Source organism: Acartia tonsa, chromosome 9 (genome assembly GCF_053477335.1).
Source record: "Acartia tonsa isolate MP-2025a chromosome 9, ASM5347733v1, whole genome shotgun sequence".
Taxonomy (NCBI): domain Eukaryota; kingdom Metazoa; phylum Arthropoda; class Copepoda; order Calanoida; family Acartiidae; genus Acartia; species Acartia tonsa.
Window position 1 is genome coordinate 42,816,695 of NC_137268.1, and position 23,557 is coordinate 42,840,251.

The window sequence follows — 23,557 nt, forward strand, 5'->3', positions numbered from 1 at the left end:
TTATTGATCCCCTTAAACTGCGGGAGCAGCCGTTGTACAAGATAAGCAAAGCTTATCTATAATAAAGGTTACACGTCTGCCAACACAACCGTAATTACGAACCCCCGGGGCTAAGTCGGGGCAAACTCCCACAGTAACAATTTTGGTACGTTCACTTTCAAGATGAAAAAAAGTTTATATATAAATAATTTTATAATTTTGATTTTAATTTTTCAGATATAAAATGAAAAGAAAAAAGTTATTAAATATTCTGCAGATCATTACATTAATATTAGCATTTATATTGATAACACAATGTAAGTAAATATATCTGATATTAAAACTATATACGCAAGATATTGCGTCAAGATTTCGCAACTAATTTTGGAATTTTGTAAGTAGCAAGTCAACTCAATAATTCCATATGCCCGTTTGTATGTTCGCTTAACATAGCCTTTTACAAACTTTGATTTTCTCGGCTGTTATTTAATATAAGTCTTTATTTTTTATACCCCAGGGAATTAAAGTGATAAGAAAATGGCCAAAAATTAATGTATATTCCAAATGATGATATATAACATTGTTCCTTCTTTTAAACGTTTGGACACTCAACTTAATGAACCAACCTAACAAAATCAAATAAAAGTTTCTTAAGTTTGTTAAGCATACAAAAAAGAAAACGTTATTAATAAAACTTTGGGAACTAGTGTAGTAATAGCCTAATGTCCCCTCCCTCCCTATTTATACCCACTCACTAAATATACATATGTTTTTATGCTTTGATTCTCATGGATGTGTGGTAATACGACAACCAGACGGACAGGCAGTTTACAGAATTGCTACGCTGTGACTTATCATAACAAACCCTCTGCACTAATCTTATTATATCACCATTTATCTCATGACCGATGTTGACCCCGCTATCCAGCGGTCAAACTGGCCTGCCTAAATGTGGGGAGGGACTCAAACACGCAGCTATCACGCGCCCCTCACGCAATTATACAACCGGGAGGCGCTGCCTCCCCTTTTACCACAGCTGCCCCCACAGCCTGTCTACCGCCGGGAGCTAAGCCCTAGCGTCCCACACCCCCTTCAAACCTAACCATTGTTATAATCTGTTGTATATATATAGTAAACATTCATTGTAAATATTATTCAGTTAAATATATAATTTCTGTATGACTAAATCCTGCTAGTTTGTTTTGGTAGAATAATTCAAGGCTAAGGCTCGTTGAACTCGAACTCGCAACCCTGTGAGCTGAAACGTTCGGCTTACCACATCTTGGTGTCAGCGTGTTTCAATCGAGCCTTACAGAAATTAGCCTATTCTACCTCTGATTGGACCCTTTGGCAAGTAAGGGGACAATCAGCCGCCAACTGAGAAGCCAACTGACCCGTGAGACGGCCTTTTTAGGTCGAATTTCCATCATTTTGAACGCAATATGTGGGCCTCTGGCCTACGGCAAGCAGATTTAGCCTGCTAAAAGCGCCAGTTAAGACGCTTTCTCCGTACCGTGTAGGAGTAGCGCTAGGTGCGCAGCCACGGTAATCGGATAATTTAGCTCAGACGGCTACAGAACTGAGTCTAACTTGGCAAGTGTAGCTGGGACAAGCCCCAGGACACCCAGGCCAAACCTACGAGACAGACAGCTGGGTGCTGGTCTCCTTGAGAAGGCAATGTGTGGCTGCGAAGCTTCAGCACACAAGTAAGGCCTACCACTGCGACGGATAGCAGATTTTGAGCCACAGGCACGGCAGGACGGGACATTCCCTGCCGCTGCCTTCCAGGATTCGAACCCGAGGCGCTGTAGGACGGGCCATTCCCTGCCGCCATTTTCGGGATTCGAACCAGCGGCGCTGTAGGACGGGACATTCCCTACCGCCGTCACCCCTCTGAACCTTGCAGGATGGACATTGGGTTGCCCCCAGTGCCCAAGGTGCCGCTGGAGAACCTGCCAACAACGTTCCCTGAGATTGCCAGCCCTCCAGAACCAATCTTCTCCGCCGACACCTTTATCAACGGCCAGCCGTGTCCACCTGGCCCCCTCTACCTGGGACCCCCAGCCAGTCAGCCAGCCAAGTCCGAGTCCAGACCCGTCAAGTCGCGGTCTGATGCACCCGGAGCCACACTCAATTCCCAGGAATCAGCCTCTCCTGGCGCCGTGCCCATCAAGTCGTGGCCGGCCGCCTCCGGAGCCACACATGGCTCCGCTGCCTCAGCCTCTCCTAGCGCCGAGCCCGTCAAGTCGCGGCCGGACGCCCTCGGAGCCCAGGCTGGTCCCAGCGCCCCGGCCTCTCCCAGCACCGAGCCCGTCAAATCGTGGCTGGACGCCCTTGGAGCCACACCTGGCTCCGACACGTCAGCCCCTCCCGAGGCCGAGCCCGTCAAGTCGCGGCCGGTGGGTCCCGGAGCCAAAGCTGGCCCCGCACCAGCCACGTATAGGCTAAGCGCTGTCACTCCAACTGACGGCCAGCCACCCCAACTCCGCACGGCCAAGCGGGTGGTCTTGCCTGGCCGCGGTGTCATGGCTGTCCCTGTTGAATTAGTAGGACACTGCACCAAGGATGCCATCCAACTAGCTGCCCCAGAACAGAGGTTTGGGGAGGATCTTGTCATCGCAGAAGGCCTGTATGCCCACAGGCCTGGCTCCGCCAGTGTGTTTCGAGTGCTGGTGGTAAATGAAGGGGAGACGCCCCTCCTGCTGGACGCTGGCCTCCCAGTGGCTGGGGAGCTAGTCAAGCCTGACATTTTAGAGGTTTCTGATAAGCCTCCCCCGCGTCTCCACTCGTTCCAAGAGCCTGTTGAGCCCCCAGATATGCAGGAGTTGTGGGAGGCCCTTGAGATGGAAGACAACGAGTTCCTGCGCAAGGACCCCTTGCTCAAGAAGGAGGTTTGGACCCTGTTATCAGAATACAGGGACGTCTTCTCCAATTCTACCCCCGGCTGCACGGACGTAGTCGAGCTGCAGCTGCGCCTCAAGCCAGGGACCCAGCCGATCCGCCAGAGATTTAGGGATCTGAACCCGCGGCAGGAGGCTGAGCTGGAGAAACAACTGGACACCTGGCTACAAGAGGGAGTCATAGAGCCGTCAGACTCCGCCTGGAGCAGCCCCCTGGTGCCCATCAAGAAGAAGGACGGGAGCACCCGCTGGGCCGTCGACTACAGAGCCCTCAACAAGTGCCTGGAACTGGATAGCTACCCTCTGCCCAGGATCCAGCAGTTGGTAGAACGAGCTGGAGGACACCGCGTCTACAGTGCCCTAGACGCGGTGGCCGCGTACTACACCATCCGTGTGTCTGAGGACAGCCGGCCCTGCACCGCCTTCACCACCCCCAGGGGCTTGTATCAATGGAAAAGGATGCCCTTTGGCCTGGCTACGGCACCGTCTGTCTATTCCAGATTTATTGCAGGGGTCCTAAATCCACTAGGCACAGCCAACCTCCAGTCATACCTTGACGACGTCCTGACCTTCCACCAGGATACCTGGGCCCACCTGGCTAGGCTCCGGGAGGTCTTGGAAGCCCACCGCAGGGGAGGAATCCGCCTCAAGCCAGCTAAGACCAAGCTGTTCCGAGCCAAGGTGGATTATCTGGGACACACCCTCAGCCGTGAGGGGATAGCCATGCAAGAGGATTATATTGACCATATCCTGGACTGGCCGGCCCCCAGCACCCCCAAGGATTTGCTGGCGCTTCTGGGGTTCTTTGGATACTACCGCCTGTTCATCCCAGAGTATGCCGACCTCACCTACGAGATGAATTGGCAGAAGACGGCCAAGACCCTAGCCTGGACGCCTGAGATGGAAGCCCAGCTGCTCCAGCTCAAGGACAAGTTCCGTCAAGCCCCCATCCGAGCGCCGCCCAGGTTTGACTTGCCGGCGGTATTCCAGCTCACCACCGACTTCAGCAGCCGCGCCATCTCTGCCATTCTGAGTCAATGCCAGGACGGCAAGGAGAGGCTGATTGCCGCCGTGGGGCGCAAGACAACCGACCCCGAGACTCGCTACCCGTCCTGGAAGGGAGAGATGGCCGCCATTATGTATGGAATCCGGAAATTTCACGGCATCTTGTCCTACCGCAGCTTCCAGATCAACACTGATTCCTCAGCCTTGCTGCAGATGAAGTCGCTGAACACATCCACAGGGATGGTGGCCCGCTGGCAGGAGGAGCTAGCGGCCCTAGATTTCACTGTCTGCCACCGTCCTGGCACCCAGAACACCAACGCCGACGCCCTCAGCCGCCGGGAGGACGCCAACATGCCGACAGCTACCGCCGAAGAATTAGCAGAGCAGGCTGAGTATATCCACAACCTCTGCCAGCTAGGGGAGTCCGCAGCTAGCCGGCCCCCTGCCGCACGACTGGACCCAGCTAGAGTATTAGAAGCCCAGACACAGGACCCTCTCCTGCTCCGTGTCCGCCAGTGGGTGGCTGATGGCAGAGCCCCAACTAAGGCTGAGCTGCGAGGCAAGGAACGAGACGAGCAGCAGTACGCCAGCCGCTTCCCAGCCCTGGGACTGGACGAGCATGGCTGCCTCACCACCACTGACCAGACCCTGAAAGAACAAGATACCTGCTGCCTTCGGCCCTCCAGCAGGACGCGTTCTTTTTAGCCCATGGGACCCCCATGGCCGGGCACTTTGGAATGGACGCTACTATCGACCGCGTCGCCATGCACTTCTGGTGGCCCAACCTGTCCCGTGACGTCCGCCTGATGGTTCAGACTTGTCCTGAGTGTGTCCAGAAGGTTACCAAGGAAAGGTTGAAGCAAGGGATACACCTGCCCTCCCGCCAGGGGTATCCACAGCAAGTCCTGTTTATTGACCTGGTGGGGCCACTGCCAGAGACCCCAGCCGGGAACCGCTATATCCTCACCTGTCAAGACGGGTTCAGCCGGTTTGTCAGCCTCTACGCCATCCCCAACAAGCGCACCCTCACGGTGGCTGAGGCCCTGCTGCACCGCCACCTGGCCACGTTCGGATGCCCCCTGAAGATCCACTCCGACAACGGGATGGAGTTCACCGGCCAGGTATTCCAGGAGCTGGCCTCCAAGCTTGAGATTGGCCTGACACATCCACCACCCTACAACCCGCAGTCCAACCGAGTGGAAAGGTTCCATCGGACGCTCAATACAGGCATGCGTCTGTTCTTAGACAGAGACGACAACAACTGGGAGCCACACTTGCCTGCCATTGCCTTCGCCTACAACACCAAGGCCTGCAGATCCACCGGCGTGACCCCGTTCCTGGCCTACTTTGGGAGAGAGGCCAAACTTCCGGTGGACATGGTGCTCTGGCTGCCAGACACAGAATATGCCTCGGTTCCAGCCAACGTCCAAGCTCTCCTGCAACGCTACCATGCAGTGTATGACGCCATCCAGCAGAAAGAGGAGGGAGCCATCCGGAGGAGCGCGGCAGCCTACGAAGGCACGGCCAAGTACGAGGTTGGAGACTTGGTCTGGTACCTGGCCCCCCGCCTGGTGCCAGGGAAGGCAGCCAAGATTACCAAGAGATGGACTGGCCCCTGGAAGGTAGTGAGGCAAGCTACAGAAGTCCATTATGTCATCAAACCTGCCTCGCCAATTGCCAGGATCTCGGAAGTTACCGCGCATGTAGGCCGACTGCGCAAATACACTGGAGACTGCCCACCAGATTCCAACAGACATTCAAGGCGACCTGGACGGCGACGAGGATGCCACCGAGCTGCCGGTCGGAGCTGCGGCGCCCCCAGCGAGTGACCCAGGACAGTTCCCAGTGTACCAGCCGACCGCAGCCGCCCCACAGCCTAGCGGCCAGGACCGTGACCCAGTAGAAGAGAACCTGCAGAAGCAACCCAACGAACCACCGCCGCCGCCGCCAGCTCCAGAGCCACCCAGAGATGCCATCTGGAATCCTGATACGGACATGGAGAACCTGCCGGCCAGCAGCGAGCCTGTAGGAGGAGAAGCGGCCACTGCAATGGAAGAGGCAGCCCCAGAGGACGAAGCTGAAGCCATGTGCCCCCTGTTGATGACAGCCATCCCCATCCGGGTAGGAGCTAGGAGGCCAAGCAACCTGGATCAAGCAGGCGCCCCCATGGAATTTTATGCGCCTTCCTCCATCGTCATTCCACCCTTGGGAACCACCAGAGTTAGCCTAGGCCTCCGTGTCCAGCTACCCGCTGAGGCAGAGCTAGTCCTGCAGACGAGGCAAAATTTCCAGCGACGGGGCTTGGCCGTCGCCAACCCACGCCTGGAAGCCAACCAGGAGTTGACAATGCTGATATCCAACCACAGCCAGACAGAGCAACGAGTGTCCCGTGGAGCCTGTGTAGCCCGAGCTGTCCTCCACCGAGCTGTGCCCCAGGAAGAGCCTGTCCTGCGCAGACATAGGTTGTCGTATCCCCAGGTTCAAGGCCTGGTGGCTCGAGAGCCCCGCAACCCTTGAAGGGGAGGTTGTGGTAATACGACAACCAGACGGACAGGCAGTTTACAGAATTGCTACGCTGTGACTTATCATAACAAACCCTCTGCACTAATCTTATTATATCACCATTTATCTCATGACCGATGTTGACCCCGCTATCCAGCGGTCAAACTGGCCTGCCTAAATGTGGGGAGGGACTCAAACACGCAGCTATCACGCGCCCCTCACGCAATTATACAACCGGGAGGCGCTGCCTCCCCTTTTACCACAGCTGCCCCCACAGCCTGTCTACCGCTGGGAGCTAAGCCCTAGCGTCCCACACCCCCTTCAAACCTAACCATTGTTATAATCTGTTGTATATATATAGTATATAGTAAACATTCATTGTAAATATTATTCAGTTAAATATATAATTTCTGTATGACTAAATCCTGCTAGTTTGTTTTGGTAGAATAATTCAAGGCTAAGGCTCGTTGAACTCGAACTCGCAACCCTGTGAGCTGAAACGTTCGGCTTACCACAGATGTTGTCTTTAAAGCAGCTTATAAAAAAATGACATAACACAACTTAAATCATCAATGATATGCCAGTATACAATTTATTATTGGCCAATTGAAATACATACTGGCATATCATTGGTCATTTATATTGTCATTTTTTACATGCACTATAAACTGCTTTATGTCTTTAATATAATTGGATTTTAAAACTTATTTAGATTTGTTGATTAATACAGTGAATAACAACCTAATAAACATAATAAAATCAGGTTAAAATTTTTTTTTCTTTTACCCTAAAAGTGCCTTTTCGAGCATAGAAGCCCTCTACCCTTTATTGTGAAGTAATTTGAAAGAAAAGTTATAGGTATAGTTTTTTCTTTATGCCTAATCCCTGCGGAGCCTATAGGAGAGGGGGAGGGAGGTTCTGTTCTTAAATTGACATTTTGAGAATACCTTTATGATCTAGTATGGCTTCAAACCCGATTAATATCCGCTGGATTAGAACCGGTTCTCAGCCATACTGTAAAATTATTTATAGCATTGTATGACAGACAATTTGCCACGGATATAGAAATAAAATCTATATCAGTTTTGTTATCCACTCGGGTCTAACAAAACTGGTTTTAATCTTATAATTTTCATTTTACTATTCGCGGAAAGTTGATTTGTTCTACTTTACATTTATCATGGACTGTTAAGGTTTACAACTAATTTCGGGGAGGATACCACCAACTTCCAAAGAGAATTGCCGTTAGAAAAATGAAACCCCCAAAAATTATTTGTTCTTTAAAAATTAAGATTTAAAAAGTGGAGGGTCGACTCCTCCCTTAAAGTCCTTTAGGGGCGTATCCGATCGTTTCTAATAAATCTTTATTTTAGAAAAAGATCTTCCTGCTTTAAACTACAAAGATATTAGAAAATGTGATAAGTAATTTTTAAATCTTCTTCTTTTCTGTAGCAAAGCTCCTCAATAATCTGAAATGTAAGTCCTTGTCTGTTCGTTTTTACGTAAGAAGTGTTGTGTAGGGGGGGTGTTGATATTCTCGACTACTATTCAAGATAGACGGCTACGAATTGTCCTATAACAATTAGATTTCAATATAGAATATCCTCAGTATTTTTTTTTTGGGGGGGGGGACCTCAAATTCAAGTATAAAAAGCCTAAAACCATCTGTTGTTATCGAGAATAATGAACCAAAACAAAGAAAAATTTGGAGAAAGGGAGCGCAATTTTGTTGAGATGTCTTTTTTTTCTTCGTGGAAAATAGCTAAAAACCTTCATTGATCCCATTAGTATGAATATTCTAATAAAAGTATACAACCTGATTTGTCCAGCGGTTAGCCTTAAACAGACGGACAAACATTTGTAATAGATCTGCAAAAATAGATGTATATTCAAGACAACTACCTGGGTCCAGTGTTGGGGATCTTTTTCGTCTGCTAGCAAATTGCTTTCTACTATTTTGTAGCAACTTGGTTGTATTAATATTCCCTACGCTATTGGTTTATATCTAAAGACCCAATAGAAAGTCGGCAAAGGATCCACGGGGTGGAGACATACAGTTATTTAACCTCTTCCCCCTCTATTCTTTTACTCTAATGTAATATGTATAAATTTAGAACGAGATTGTACGGGAAGTACAGCTATATCTATTGGTTACTGTGTGTTAAAGAGGCAGATGAGGTTTAATTATTTATAAAAACAAGGATGATAACATCCATTAAAGCGAAGCTTTACAATCAGCCGGTAGGCCAAACGAACATCAACACTTGTAATTATATACCCCTCCAAGCAAATTTTACCCCCGGGGTAAAAATTTTTTTTTCTAAGGGGGGGGGTGTAACAAAAATTTGCGGCGCTCTTCGCGCGCCATTTTACCCCACTCAAAAGCAAATTACCCCCCCTCTTCAAAAAATTTTACCCCCCTCCAAAATAAAAAGCTTGGACGCCCCTGACTTGACTGCTATCATAAATATGGTTATAGTCGGCTATAATTCAAATAAAGGTATATTCTCTTTCTAAATTAAGGCAAAATTTATTTATTCTTAACTACTCTATGTCACATTTTACAATATTTTTGGCAACTTATGGATGTTGTATTTTTTTTGTAACAATTTTCTTTATTTCAGTTTATGAGTCAACAGTATGCAGATTATGAAAGTAAGTATCTAGTTATTTTTGTACCTGACTAAGTATTTCTTTAGGAAGGTGTATGCGACCCTTCCCCCTCCCCCACCATAAAAGAAGACAATTTCAGAGAGAACTCGGAGAAAATAATCTGTAAAAAAACTTGTTGAAAGGAGATTTTCATTTTTTTGGCGCTTTTCTATATCCCCCCCTCCCCCCTCAATTAGAAACAATCCGACAAAATTGTATTAATTTTTTTCCGAATCCGTTATTTTTTCCTCCAGATTATAACCGGTTCTGAACCATTATTAAAAAAGAACGTGTAGCGTAAATTTTTTTTACATATATTGTGAAACTTTCTCTTACAGATTGTATGAAACTATATAAAAATATACATACATGTTAACAGTTTCTAAAGCATGACTAAGCATTTTTTAGCACCACTGTTATATTATTATTTTTTACTAGCAGCTTCGCCCATAGCCTCTTGAGGCTTTGCCCCAAGAAATTCGTATTTTAGATTTAAAAGAAAAAAAAAGAAATAAGTATTTTTTTTTTTTTGGGGGGGGGGTTGCTCAACACCACTATTTTAATTTTAGTTTTGAAAAGAAAAAAAGATTTTTTAAGGGGAAATTTTCATTTTTTGGGGGGGGGGTTGAGGGTGTTCCACCCCCAAAGAAAATAGTTATAAACCTTCCCTGGACCTATGAGAAGCTACCCTGTAAAGGAGAACCCGATCGGTTCAGCGGTTAGCGAGATCCTTCGCTACAAACAAACAGACAGACAGACAAACAAACAGACAAACAAACATCATTCTACTTTGTATTATAGATATATCTAACTACATATCTACATTCTACATATTTATCTCTCTAACTACATATCTATCTATCTATAAGAGGTTAACTTGCTAACAAAATATGAATTTTATTCAGACATTATAAATTGTTTTGTGCATGTTTGCACTCTTCAGATGTCAATGTGAAAAAAAAATGTATCTGCTAGTGGCTTGCAACAAATTTACGTATATTGAGTTTTGACACTCTGCAAGAGTTAATGTACGTCTGTTATACCGTTTCAGAGCTTCGCTTAAATGCATGTTGTCATCCTTGTTTCAAAAAAAATTCATGATTCATATTTGTAAATTTTAAATTATAAATTATTAAACAAAGATGACATTATTAGTAGCGAAGCTACTCTATAATTTCAAATATTCATAGTTAGGGGTGTCCCACCCCCCAAGAAAATAGTTATAAACCTTCCCGGGACCTTTGAGAAGCTAACCTGTAAAGGAGAACCCGATCGGTTTAGCGGTTAGCGAGATCCTTCGCTACAAACAAACAGACAGAGAGACATCGTTCTACTTTGTATTATAGATAATTTTTTTCATAGTTGTAGAAGAGGCACAAGCGGCTACTGTTTATGAGGCCCTGGTTAACTTTCCTAAAGCAGCTTTCCTAGGTATGTTTACATTTTCTAGTATTGCTCAAAACCGATTAACATCCGCTGGATTAGAACCGGTTTTAGGCCATACTTAAGAATCATTTATCGTATCGTATGTCCAGAATGTCCGTGCGTCAATTTTTAACATGTTAATTTTTAACTTTTTCAATAACAAATTTTTATGTGATATAATTGTCCGATTGATCTGATTTTTGGAATACCGATTTCTTAAAATTTTATAAGCGAAGCATCTCTATAATCAAGTCCTAACAATGTAAGTCCTTTAACATTGTTCTGTATTAAAGCAGGTTTTCAACAAATTTACTTACAATTTTGTGACAACTTTTATAAATTTATATTCTAATTATTCAGTTCTGACACTCTACAAGTTTTAATGTTTGTTTGTCCTACCGTTCGAAAGCTTTGCTTTTATGGATATTGTCATCCTTGTCAGAAGACATTTAGAAGACATAGCAACATTTTGTGTATAATACCACAAATACCAAAAATACTGATGATTTAATTAAGATATTGGAAGTAACTTGGGTTATTATACTTTGCTGGCAGCTTCACAGGGTCACAGGTATTCATTACTTATTCCACCATTTAGTAGCGAAACAGATATACAGAAAGTGTCATGTGTGACGTCATAAAATACGTCTAGAAATCTCTCTCTTTTTTAGATCACTGTTCCACCCTCAGATGTAAAAACTTTATTTTAGTGTTAGGCCGAAATGACTTGGCAATTGTATCTGTAAGTACGTCTAATAACACCCTTTGCTATTTTTAAAATCGGAGAAAATTTTTTTTGCAAGAAAATTGCAAAAGTTCGCAACCTTTTTTAGCAACACTACTTAAATCGAGTTTTAAAACTTTTTATATAAAATCATTTTTACAAAAAATATCAATAATTACTTAAAATTAAGCCTGAAAGAAAAAAATTCTCATTACACGCGTTAATTTTCATGTTTTAGGTCTTTTTTGAGGAAAGCCTAACTTCTCCTTTTTTGACAATAATATATTTTTTTAACAATTCTAAGTAAAATGTATTAAAACTTAAACGATTTTTCTTAAATTATCAGTTGAAAATTTCATCAAACATGCAATTTAAGTGATGAAAATTTAATAAAATCATTTTTTGAATGTTTAGAATTACCAATTTTCTACATTTAAAACAAAATGTTAACAAAATTTAAAAACATTCTAACATATAACTTAAAAAATCAATAACATTTTATAAAATGATGTTTCAAAAAATAAATCATTAAAAGGGCTTAAAATGCATTTGAAATTACTTAAAATTAAAACGAGAACATCTTTTTACACTGTAGTCTGTGTAATAGAGTTTAACTGACATGATTAGAAAATGAAATATTTTCTAAACTCATTAAGCCTTTTTGTGACTATATTAAAAATAATTCATTTTGTTTATATTGTTTTTTTATTCAAATATTTGACAAAATTTTCCCTGCGTCAATAAAATAAAGTCAGTTTTTTACTGTTTCCAGGTTTTTCTTTATAATTTTAACAATTAAATATGATATAAATCTTCATTATCTTTTATTTGAATTATCATACACATTAAAATAGCACTTCCTCTTAAATATCACACAACATATGATTGGGAAGTATAGCCATTTCTTGGAGGTATAATATTTACAAAAATACCATTAATTCTGTTTTTATCAGAAGTAAAAAAAAATGAACAATTCTAAAACAATGGTTGGCTGTCTAGATATTGAGTACACTAAGACTACGGCTCTGTTCTATTGAAATAATGTTGCAAAAAGAGGGGTTCTGAAAGTAATCTACCTAATTTTTTTTTTAAAGAACCAACAAGTACTGTCAGTATCTATTTTCTTGTCATCTAGCGGACAATCAAATCATAACACAATTTTCATGATAAAATATTCAGGTTTCTACTTCACATTTTAAAAAATATACTGTTCAATAAAATGTTCAAAATTTTACTTTGTACTAATTAAAAAAATATGTTGTAATTCTTATTTTAAAGGTACATTTTTATCCCTGACAAAATCATAGACGACTTTTAAAGGCATCTTATCTAAACTTTTTGAAGAAAAGCTTAAAAACGTTAATTAAGTATGAAAACTATTTTCTTCGATTTTTCTGAAGTTATTATCGCATTCTATGGGTTTTTTATTATCATTTACTTAGATCGAAAGTGCCAAACATTGTACCCCAACTTATTCATTTAATAAAAAACGAAGCGTGAGGTGTTTCCTTTTCCATTTCTCCTCTCATCCCTCCTTTTTAGACGTATTTTTATGACATCATACATGACACTTTCCATATTTCCTAGCAAATCTACTTTTTAATTCACTTTGTCTGTTTTTGCATACATTAGTTCATATGTAATGCTATGATGAAATACAATTTTCTCGGCTACTTTTTAAGATAAGACTGTTTACTTTTTGTTTGACGATACCCCTAACCAAAGAACACCCTTAAACAACTTATTTTTGCTGTCGATATGTAGATTATGCTAAAAAAATCCAATTATTTCTTTTTGTGATTTTCTACCTACTATCTAATATAATATGTTCTCTTATTTTCCTCTATAACTTGATTTTCCGTATGTCAAACCATGATTTTAGTTGTGCTTCGCTACATATGGATGTTGTCATTATTTTTTTTTTAGTTTATGATTTATTTATTTAAGCAATAAAATATGATAGTTATTTATCGCAGCGTATTATAGACAGCTTTCTGCGGATATCATAATGGAAAATTATAAGACTAAAACCAGTTATGATAGTATTGATAACAGAACTGGTAATAATTTTATGATTTTTATTTTAATATTCGTGGAATATGATCTCTAGTACGATGCTATACATGAGTTTTCGGAGCGATACAATAAAAATATATCATTAAGATAATTATTTTTTAGAACTTATGCAGTAGATCCAGTGTTGAGAAATTTAGCTTATATAAGGTAACTTTCAAATTTTAACAGTGGTTTTCATTCAAGCGCCTAGTAAAGTTAGAATTACCCCTTACCTCCTTATTTAGAATTGAAAGAAATTTAAAGGAAATGGGGGAGTAGACTCTCGTTTGTTTAAATTAGGTTCTAAGTGGTACTGGGTAGCCCTTCAGGGCTATGGCACTTCAGGTTTGGGGCCAACAGCAACAGCCAACAGGGGTTTTGGTAAAAACTGCCCAACTTGCCAAATGGAAGTGGGTATGCGGGGGAGAAAAGAAAAAGAGCAGAAAGAAATTTGCTTGCGGACGAAATGGCCGATTATTTGATGTATATCCAAAATGTCAATACAAAAAATAACCCTTCCGTAGTTTACAATTAGTGGTTAAAACGTCTGGATACTCAATTTATTAAACCTACCAATTAAAATCAATTAAAAGTCTCCAAAGTTGTCGACTAGTTAAAAAAACAGCCCATTGTACCCTCTCTTTCTCTCTGTCTGTCTCCCAAATGATGTTACACAAAATTGACTCTTCTGTTGATTAAAATTAGTGGTTGAAACGATGAAACACTCTTTTTTATTAACAACCAATCAAAATTCACAAAAGTCCCCAAAGTTTTTAATCTTGTTCTCAAATATTTCAGAAAAAGTGGAGATTTGAGTGGTACTTTGGATCAAATTACCTTGATAAATAACGCAGTTAGGTATATAATTTACAGTATGGCTTCGAAACCGATTCATATCCGTTGGATTAGGACCGGTTCTCAGCCATAATAAAAAAAATCATATATAGCTTCTTACTACAGATAATTTCACAAATATTAAAAAAAATAGAATTAATACCAGTTTTCATAGCCATGAGGAGCCAAAGGTTTTTATCTTTTATTTTTTTTATTCTAATATACGTGGAAAGCTGCCTTTAATACGATGTGATTAATAACTAGTATCAAAAGGCAGTTTTCTGTGGCAGGATAATTAAGAGTATGATATTTTCTCGTATCCATTCGAATCTGATGGATAGGATCCAGTTCTCATCCATACGAAAAAACTATGTCTAGCATCGTATTATATCCAGTTTTTTTTAGCCGGTGCCTTCGGCCCATCGGGGCTAAAAAAATAGTTTAAATCTTATAATTGTACATTCTATATCCGCGGAAAGCCGTTTATAATACGATACGAGAAATAATTATTACTGTACTTTTAATCTAAATCTACATGTTTTGTTTTGTTGCAAAAACTGTGTGGTCTTATTTTATATATCATATATGATTTTCTTATTCTCTTCACTGAGATTGGTTGTCATAGGAATCTTCACTGAAAATTTCAGTAGACTGAGAGACAAAGTAAACTAAAAAGTAGCTTCGCTAATAGAGCATTCAGTCATTTTCTAGTTAATTACTGATCAAATTTTGAGAAAAAACTTTAATAAGGTTCATCTTTGCATTTTTTTCAAAAACAAAAGTTTAAACCTATTATATAAAGAAGTAAGCTTTTTGGTAGCAACTTATAAGATCCTGAGATGGTTTTAGGGTATTTTGTTTTCATAAAAAGACTGGGTGTAGTTTTAGGCTATTTTTCTGCCCTTCGGACATAGAACCCCTAGATGCTAGGAGCGCAGCCGCTAGTTTGTTATAAAATATTAATTTAATGTTTGAAATCAATTTCTAGTGACGAGAATAATGTAGTCATACCTTTCTGGCCATCTGATAAAAACGAAGGTATATCAATTCTATTCCTCTATTTAAATTCAAATACTTATGATAAAGTAACAGGATGTTTGTTTGTCTGTACCAAAGGATCTCGCTAACCGCTGAACCGATCGGGTTCTCCTTAACAGGGTTTACAACTATTTTGGGGGAGGGTACCACCACCCTACAAAGAGAAATAAAAAAAGGAAATCACAAAAAAACTAATTTTTAAAAATATTCTTGCTTTTGCGTAGAGACTTTAACGCAACATAGACATAGCTAGATATTTGAAATAAAGAAAACATTTAAAGTGCCGCTAGAGGCCTCTAGGGGTGTAGCCGCTAGTTAATATATAAAGTAGTAATGTTAATTTTTCTATATCTTAAAATTCGATAACTACTGATCTGATTGAGTTGTCCACTTTCAAAATTGTATGTAACGGTTATACAGGGTGTTTTTTTTAATAGGACAAAAGTATTGCTTAACCCTTACAGATCGGGCCCCAATTTTTTTCTAGAGTTTATGACGATCTTAACGATATGCATAACATTTTTCTTCTTTTAACACAAGCCGCGCAATTTGAATTTTGAAAATATACGCATTTTTGCATACTCTTACAATTGATCATCATCCAAAAATCTTCCAAAAATAGGTACTTTGGAAAAACCGGTTTTTAAGGCATAATTTGTTCAAAATCGCCAATTATTGTTTTCTTATACAAATTGCCCCAACCCAATAAAGAAATTAAGATATAGATTATTAATTTCTGTCAATGGCAAGTGGTTATACAGTGTGTTTTTTTTATGAGAACTTTTTTGAAAGCAATTTTACCCCACTTATAGTTATCAGAATTTAATGATTAATGGCTTATTTTCTTCGTTTTTTAATGAAATTAATAAAACACCAAAAAAATATATTTCAGTTTTATTTAAAAAGTACAGTAAATTCTAAAATTCAAAACTTAGGTGTCAACATCTAAAAATGGTTTTAGCGCATTTTTCTTATGCCAAGAAAAAAATTGAATTTTCTGTAGTTGACTTTGGGGGGCCAGTACTCCCTCCCTGGTTGAGATATGACCTTCAAACTTTGATATGTTCTAGTACATGTCCTTGATAGTGTCTGTATACATTTTTAGCTCTATATCTCAATAGTTGAAGTGTTTGGCAGCCATTCTTGCAAAAGATTGAATATTTGAGCATAAGAAAAATGCGCTAAAACCATTTTTAGATGTTGACACCTAGGTTTCGAATTTTTTATTTTACTCTACTTTTTTAATAAAAACTAAAATATTTTTTTTTGGTGTTTTATTAATTGCATTAAAAAACGAAGAAAATAAGCCATTAATCATTAAATTCTGATAACTATAAGTGGGGTAAAATTGCTTTCAAAAAAGTTCTCATAAAAAAAACACACTGTATTAAGCAATACTTTTGTCCTGTGAAAAAAAACACCCTGTAGGAATCATCATGGAACGTTTGAAGTCGTTAGGACAATTTTAAAATGACTAATTATGAGAGGATCTGTTACAGGCTTAATAAAAATTTAGGTATGGTAACAATGCTATCAGATGATCAGTATGACAAGCTAACCGATAAAGAGGCAAGTTACATATTAAATTCTAGAAGCCTCTAGGCGCAATTGAGAAAGATAGTGGTAAAACGGCACTTCACTTTTAATTTTAGTTTTTAATAAAAGAAATATAGAAAACCTTTTTTTTTTTTTTTTTGGGGGGGGGTGATAATTTTTTCAAGGGGCGATTTTTCTTGGGATTGGTAGAGGAACTCTCCCCAAATTGATTTTTATACCTTTTGGGACCTATAAGAAAATCCACTGTAAAGGATCGGACCAGGGGTTAGCAAAATATTAAGCTATAAACAGATTAATAGTTGCAATTTATCTTTGAAGGGTGGTGGTACCCTTCCCCAATATGGTTATAAAACCTTCAAAACTAAATTTTAAAGGAGAACCATATCATAGGCGTCCAAGGGGGGGGGGTAATGGGCCATTTGGCACCCCCAAAATTTTGTGAACAATACCCCCCCCCCCCCAAAAAAAAAAAATTACCCCTACCTTGGGGGTGCCGTAGGCACCCCCAACGATTTTGGGGGGGGGTAATTACCCCCCCCAAAATAAATGTTCTTTAAAAAAAAATTTTTGGGGGGGGTATTTACCCCCCCCCCCAAATTGAATGTTCTTTAAAAAAAAATTTTACTGTCCAACCAGTTAAAACAGTTCTTAACCATGATAACAAAAAATTTAATAGTTTGATCATGTTTTATTTGCTTGGGCCTTTATAAGGGCTAAAACCATCCCGGGGATCTATGATGTAATTGTAAAGCACTGAAGATTCCATAAAATAGATACCTAACTAAATTAAATATTTCATTAAATAATGAAAAAGAATTTCTATAGGCGATTTCTTTTGGGAGGATGTCAGGGTGTCTCAAAACTATAGTTATAAAACTTACCAGGACCTTTAAGACGCTTCACTTTAAAGTAAAATCATATTGGTTCATTGGTTAGTGAGTTAATTATTGTATTTTTATGTTCTAAAGAATGAGATACTACTATATATTTGAATAGTAGTGGCGCCCTTAGCATCTAAGAACTCGTGTTTTCTAAAGGGTAAAAAGGGAGGTGAAAAATAGCCTAAAACCACTCAAAGGATTGACCTATAATAGTGTGGAACCATCATGGGATCTATGTGAAGCTTTCCTAAAAAGGAGAACTCAGTATTAAAAGTAATGAAATCTGAAGCTATAGTCAAATAAACCTTACTTACTACTTTATGTTATAAGATAGTACTTATTATTAACTTAATAGATTAGGTAGGTGCTTTTTTTACATAATGAAATTACCCCCCCCAAAAATTTTACCCCCGGGGTTAATTAGTTTAGGGGGGGTAATTACCCCCCCCAATCAAATTTTACCCCCGGGGTAAAAATTTTGGGGGGGTAAAAAAAAATTTCGCGCCATTTTACCCCCCCCAAACACGAATTACCCCCCCCCAAAAAAAATTTTTTACCCCCCCCCAAAAAAAAAGCTTGGACGCCCCTGAACCATATCAGTTCAGCGGATAGTAAGATCCATTTACTTTTATATAATGATTATTTTTTTTTGTAGAAATTGCGCACCCTACCTGGAATCAGCACAGTTACCCTGGATCAACTACTGGACACTATTCCCCAAGCCACAGTTATTCTTAAAGTTGATGTTGAGGGCTTTGAGTGTAAAGTAAGTAAAAAATTTTCCAGTAAGTCTTCGAAACCGATTAATATCCACGGGATTAGAAACGGTTCTACGCTATACTGAAAAACCATGTATAGCTTCGTATTACAGACAATTTTCCACAAATATTTACAATTTTTGTTAGCTTTGACCTTCGGCCCCTAGAGGCTATCAAAATTGCTGGTAGTCTTAAAATTTTTTATTTTAATATTAGCGGAAAGCTGTCTGTAATACGACGCGATAAATAACTAAATATAATCTTACCTTATAAGAACCATTGTTTTTGAGGTCCGTGAATTCATGAATATGTTACAAATTTTATTTTAAAAAAATATTTTCTATTTTGATTTTTTTTCGCAAAGTAATGCTGTAATTTCCTTGTCTGTCCGTCTGTTTGTCAGTATATCTGTCCAGTTGTCCACAACCTTATTTAAGAAACGCTGTTTTTTTTCTTTAAATATTCTCCTTACCTTACTTTACTTATATAAATTTGTATTGTTCTTCTTCACTTCTTAACTTCTGTTATTTTAAGATCTTGTTTATTTACTGGTATTTTTTCATTTTTAGGTTCTAAATAACTTTCTTCAATCTCCATACAAGGTAATTATTACCGTTTGATTTAAAGTAAAATATTTTTCTGTGTGTTTTAAGATTTGTAAGTAGTTAAGCATCATTTAAACACACTAAGCATGTTTCCAATTTTAGTTTTGAAATGAAAAGTAAAACACAATTGTTTTGGCGGGCTAAAGGGGGGGGGGAACTATTTTTTTTCCAATGGTGATTTTTCTTAGTAGAGTGGATGCACTTTCCCTAAACATAATCATAAACCTTCCCTGTACCTTTGTGAAGTTATACTGTATAGGAGAACCATATTAGTTAAGCGATCAGCGATATCCTGTGTCAAAGAAAGGGTAGAATATTGTGAAATTTTTTTTTTATTAGAGAATAGATTATAAACCAGACAACTAACTTTTTCCATTGGTGGGGACCTTTTCCGTCTGTTAGTAAATTGCTTTCTGCTGGGACCTTTTTTGTCTTCTAGTAAATGCTGTCTGCTCTTTTGTAGAAACTTATTTGGCTGTGTTAATATTTCCAACTCTATTGGCTGATATTCAAAGACCCAATTGAAAGTCGCAAAGGGTCCCCACACCGAGAACATATAGTTATTTAACCCCTGCCCCCTCTATTCAATTTTAATGTTTAGAGTCATTATGTACCATATATTGTAATGGAATGGATTGCGGTCAAGATGAATACTAATGGTTGGTGCCCTCATCCTGAGCAATTACTTGAGGTAAATTATTCTTAACATTTGGGTTGGGGAATGGTGAAAAATAGATTGAATAAAGTTTATTATTCTTAGGTGTGTGTATATACATTAAAAGAACATCAATAATTAATCTTCTCGTATTCATTCGAATCCGGTGGATAGGAACCGGTTCTCATCCATACGAAAAAACTAAGTCTCGCATCGTATTATATCCAGCTTTCTACGAATATAGAAATGTACAATCATAAAATTAAAACCAGCTTTTTTTAGCCCCTGCCTACGGCACTGGTTTTAATCTTATAATTGTACATTCTATATCTGCGGAAAGCCGTTTATAATACGATGCGAGAAATAACTAGAATCAAATAAATTATTACATACATTTTTATATATAGTCAAACTTGATATGAAAATTTTCTTTACAAATGGCAGTTTCCTAAAAGGAAGGAAGTATGCAGTAACTCTATGTCATTATCAGAAAGTCCGTTCATAATTAAAAACATCCTGATTTTCATAGTTTTTTTTGTATATATTTTGGATAAGTTGGAAAATAAAAAGAGAAATCATTTTTCAAACATCACACTATATATTTAAAATTAAAACTTGTTTTTAGAACTTAGTACAAGCTGGATATTCACCTTACAGCTTAGATAGAGTTTTCAAAGAAGAAATTAATCCACCAATAGAATTATCTAGGTAATACAATAATCATATTCGAGAGGGGTTCATATGTATTCATCAGCCAAAATTATACTTTTTATAGGTATTAAAATAGTTTAATAATCTAGCTTTAAACCTATCCAGAGTAACTCCAGTAAATTGGCCATTCAAAACGGCGATAACGGTAGAAAACATGACAAAGTAAAGAACGGTGAGGAATTGCCAGACAAAAAATGCCCTTTTTCATAATGGTCCTTGAATAACTTCAGTAAGCTTAAAATGTATGTTGTTATTTTGAGTTTAGAGCAATAATGAGAATTTATTTGTATTTAAGGCACCTTTAAAATTGTATCTGTATTTGAATCGATTTTAGACGGCCACCAGGATAGATCTAAAATTTTTACTTTGTCTATTAATCAACTAAAAATAAACCGTAGGTTGTTGGTTCATATATTCTCCCCGGCCCCCCAACCTGGAATTCGGTTAAAAGCTTTAGAAATGTTTAACCCTTAACAGTCGGGCCCCTTGCCGCACCTTAATCAGTCGGGGGGGGGGGGGGGGGGGCGTTCAACGCCCCCCCATATTATCTCAGTTCCTATAAGAGCTAGAGGGCTAAAATTTTTTGTGCAAGTCCCCTGTGTTATGATGAATTTCCGACCTTTTATAAGTCTAAGTCAATTTTCGCTTCCTTCACCCTTTTATTTAACAACCTTTGTTTTTAGGTCCTTTTTTACTTAAAATTTTCAAACGGCTGTAATTTTTTTATTTTTGAAGCTAGAAGAACAATTTTTTTGCAGAAAATGTTTATTTTTATGTAAATTTTATATTTGAAATATCAAACATAAATTTCAGCGGCCGCAGCTGTATTTGGCAGCTGCCAGCCGCCGCAGTCGGCGGTCGGCGGGAAAACGGCGGCGGATCTTTATGAAATTTTAATACGTTATCAAGACATGTAAGAAAAGCTTAAGTTTAAAATTTGAAGTCTCTAAGTCAAAAATTGCGGCCACAGGAGCCTTTAAAAGATTTCTGGAGACCTGGAGGATCAGGACCTGCAGGATCATACCTGGAACCTGAAATTGACTTAAACACCTGTATTTAAGATGAGGATGTACTACTAAAGGATATTTTAGTAATTTGGTAAGATAAAATGCTTTGTTTAAGTCAAAAAAATATTTTTGTTCTTTACCTGGATGACCCTGCTAGGTTTGCTGGCATCCTGTGCCCGCCAGGATGGAGATTTTCAAAAAATTCCAACTCTCAGTTATGTGTCATACCCATACTTAAAAAGTCAAGCAGTTTGGGCTCTTCATCTTTCACACACAGAAAATGAGATAGAAAAAACCAGAGGGGGGGGTGTTCAACGCCCCCCCCCCCGACCGTTAAGGGTTAAAGTACAAATTTGATAAATCATAAGTCAGACAAATATAATTCTACTAAGGGACTACTCCCCTAGCTTCAAGGGGCAGAAAATTAGCATAAAACTTAAATCTAAAAAATGAAATAGCTTAAAACCGTCCCATTACCTATGTAAAGATTTCCTAAAATTGGGAACTCTCTCGGATCAGTATTTATCGAAATCTCAAGCTTGAGACAAAAAAATTTATTACATTATATAAAAGTATATATTAGTTGAACCTAACTATAAGTAAGATTTAATACCAAGAAAACTGTCAACATAGTTTTGTCTATATGTAACTTTCATAGGATATCTATAATACAAAGTAGAACGATGTCTGTCCGTCTGTCTGTCCGTCTGTCCGTCTGAAGCTTAAGATCTCAGTAACCACTGAACCGATTGGGCTCTACTCTTCAGGGAATATACCTACTGGTCCTGTGATGGTTTTGAGCTATTTTCTTGGGGGGTGGGACACCCCCAACCCCCCCAAAAAATGAAAATATCCCCCCCCCAAAATTTTTTTTTTTTTACTTTTTCTTTTTAAATCTAAAATACGAAAAATTGGTTTGATCAAACCTCTTGGGGCAAAGCCCCTAGAGGCTAGAGGCGAAGCCGCTAGTTTTATTAATATACTAGCAGCTTCGCCCCTAGCCTCTAGGGGCTTTGCCCCAAGAGATAATAAAAAAAAGTTAAGGTGAAATTCGTAAAAAAAAAATAAGAATATCTAAAAAAGGATATCTCCTACAAAAAAAAAGGACCAAGGACATCTTCTACAAAAAAAAAAAAAATAGGAGGATTTTTTGTTTTCGGGGGGGTTGGGGGTGTCTCATCCCCCCAAGAAAATAGCCTAAAACCACCACAGGACCAGTAGGTATATTCCCTGAAGAGTAGAATCCGATCGGTTCGGTGGTTACCGAGATCTTAAGCTTCAGACGGACGGACGGACGGACGGACAGACAGACAGACAGACAGACAGACAGACATCGTACTACTTTGTATAATAGATATATTTTTGATTCTTAGGATGCTGAAATATAATAATCTTGTTTGGATTCACAAAGATGTCAAGGATAAGGGATTTGCTTTAATAGCCAACAGGATCCAGCAGCCAAGCAAATATTTTCATGAGGAAAAAATTTAATTTGGTAAAAGTTTCAATATCCCTTTTGAAACTAGGCCGGGACCTAATTTATGGCCAGGTTTCCTATCCCTTATCAATGCAAAGATGTAAATCAAACCATTTAAACAACAATAATCAAAGAAGTTTAATTTTTAATAAAATAATAAATATACAACCGCCTGTATTTTTTGTTTTTCTATTCATTTTCTTGAAGCTTTTCTATATTTAGGGTCTATCTGTACTTCTTAATTTGATTTTCTTACAAGAACTTAACCCTTTTTAAAAAAAAAGATAAAGTGATGTACATTGTACGTGCCTGATCAGTGGGTTTGAGGAAGAGTGTGGTTTGTAAAGAAAACTAAATTTAATTGTATGTCTCATAGAAATTGCTTTTTACTTTCTCAATAAATATTTAATAAAAATTTTGTATTGTACACCTAATATTTCTACCTGACCGCTGACCGCTCGTCAAGTGATCCTACAAAATGGGGAGGAGGTGGGGATTATTCCCCCACACATGTGCGTGTATCCCATACGCGCGGGAGTTAATTCAAAAGCCCCCAATAGTTCTGTACAAGCATATTTACATGCTTGGATTTTCATTGGATAAACATAAACATCGATAGCTAATCTATTTAACGTGTAGGGATAGCGCAATGGAATTTGAATATATTAAGTCTCAAAGACAAAAAAAATATTAGCGCTACAGGTATAAATATCCTTTTCATCTGATTTTTGGAATACGGATTTCTATTAATACAAGGTAAAATGTTATAAGCAAAGCATTTCTAAAATCAAG

General features: G+C 39.1%; 1 protein-coding gene across 1 annotated transcript; it reads left to right on the plus strand.

Annotated features, from left to right (window-relative positions):
• Positions 1-220: 220 nt before the first annotated feature.
• LOC145329003 (uncharacterized) lies at positions 221-22,948 on the plus strand. Its single transcript, XM_080172999.1, has 16 exons — positions 221-296; positions 7,099-7,149; positions 7,760-7,808; positions 8,501-8,564; positions 9,011-9,041; positions 10,401-10,469; positions 10,980-11,034; positions 13,366-13,410; positions 14,041-14,100; positions 15,065-15,114; positions 16,631-16,683; positions 18,208-18,318; positions 18,880-18,912; positions 19,517-19,606; positions 20,196-20,278; positions 22,662-22,948. The coding sequence occupies exons 1-16, from the start codon at positions 224-226 to the stop codon at positions 22,777-22,779; spliced, it is 1,035 nt and encodes a 344-aa protein (XP_080029125.1). The 5' UTR covers positions 221-223; the 3' UTR covers positions 22,780-22,948.
• The last annotated feature ends 609 nt before the right edge of the window (positions 22,949-23,557 follow it).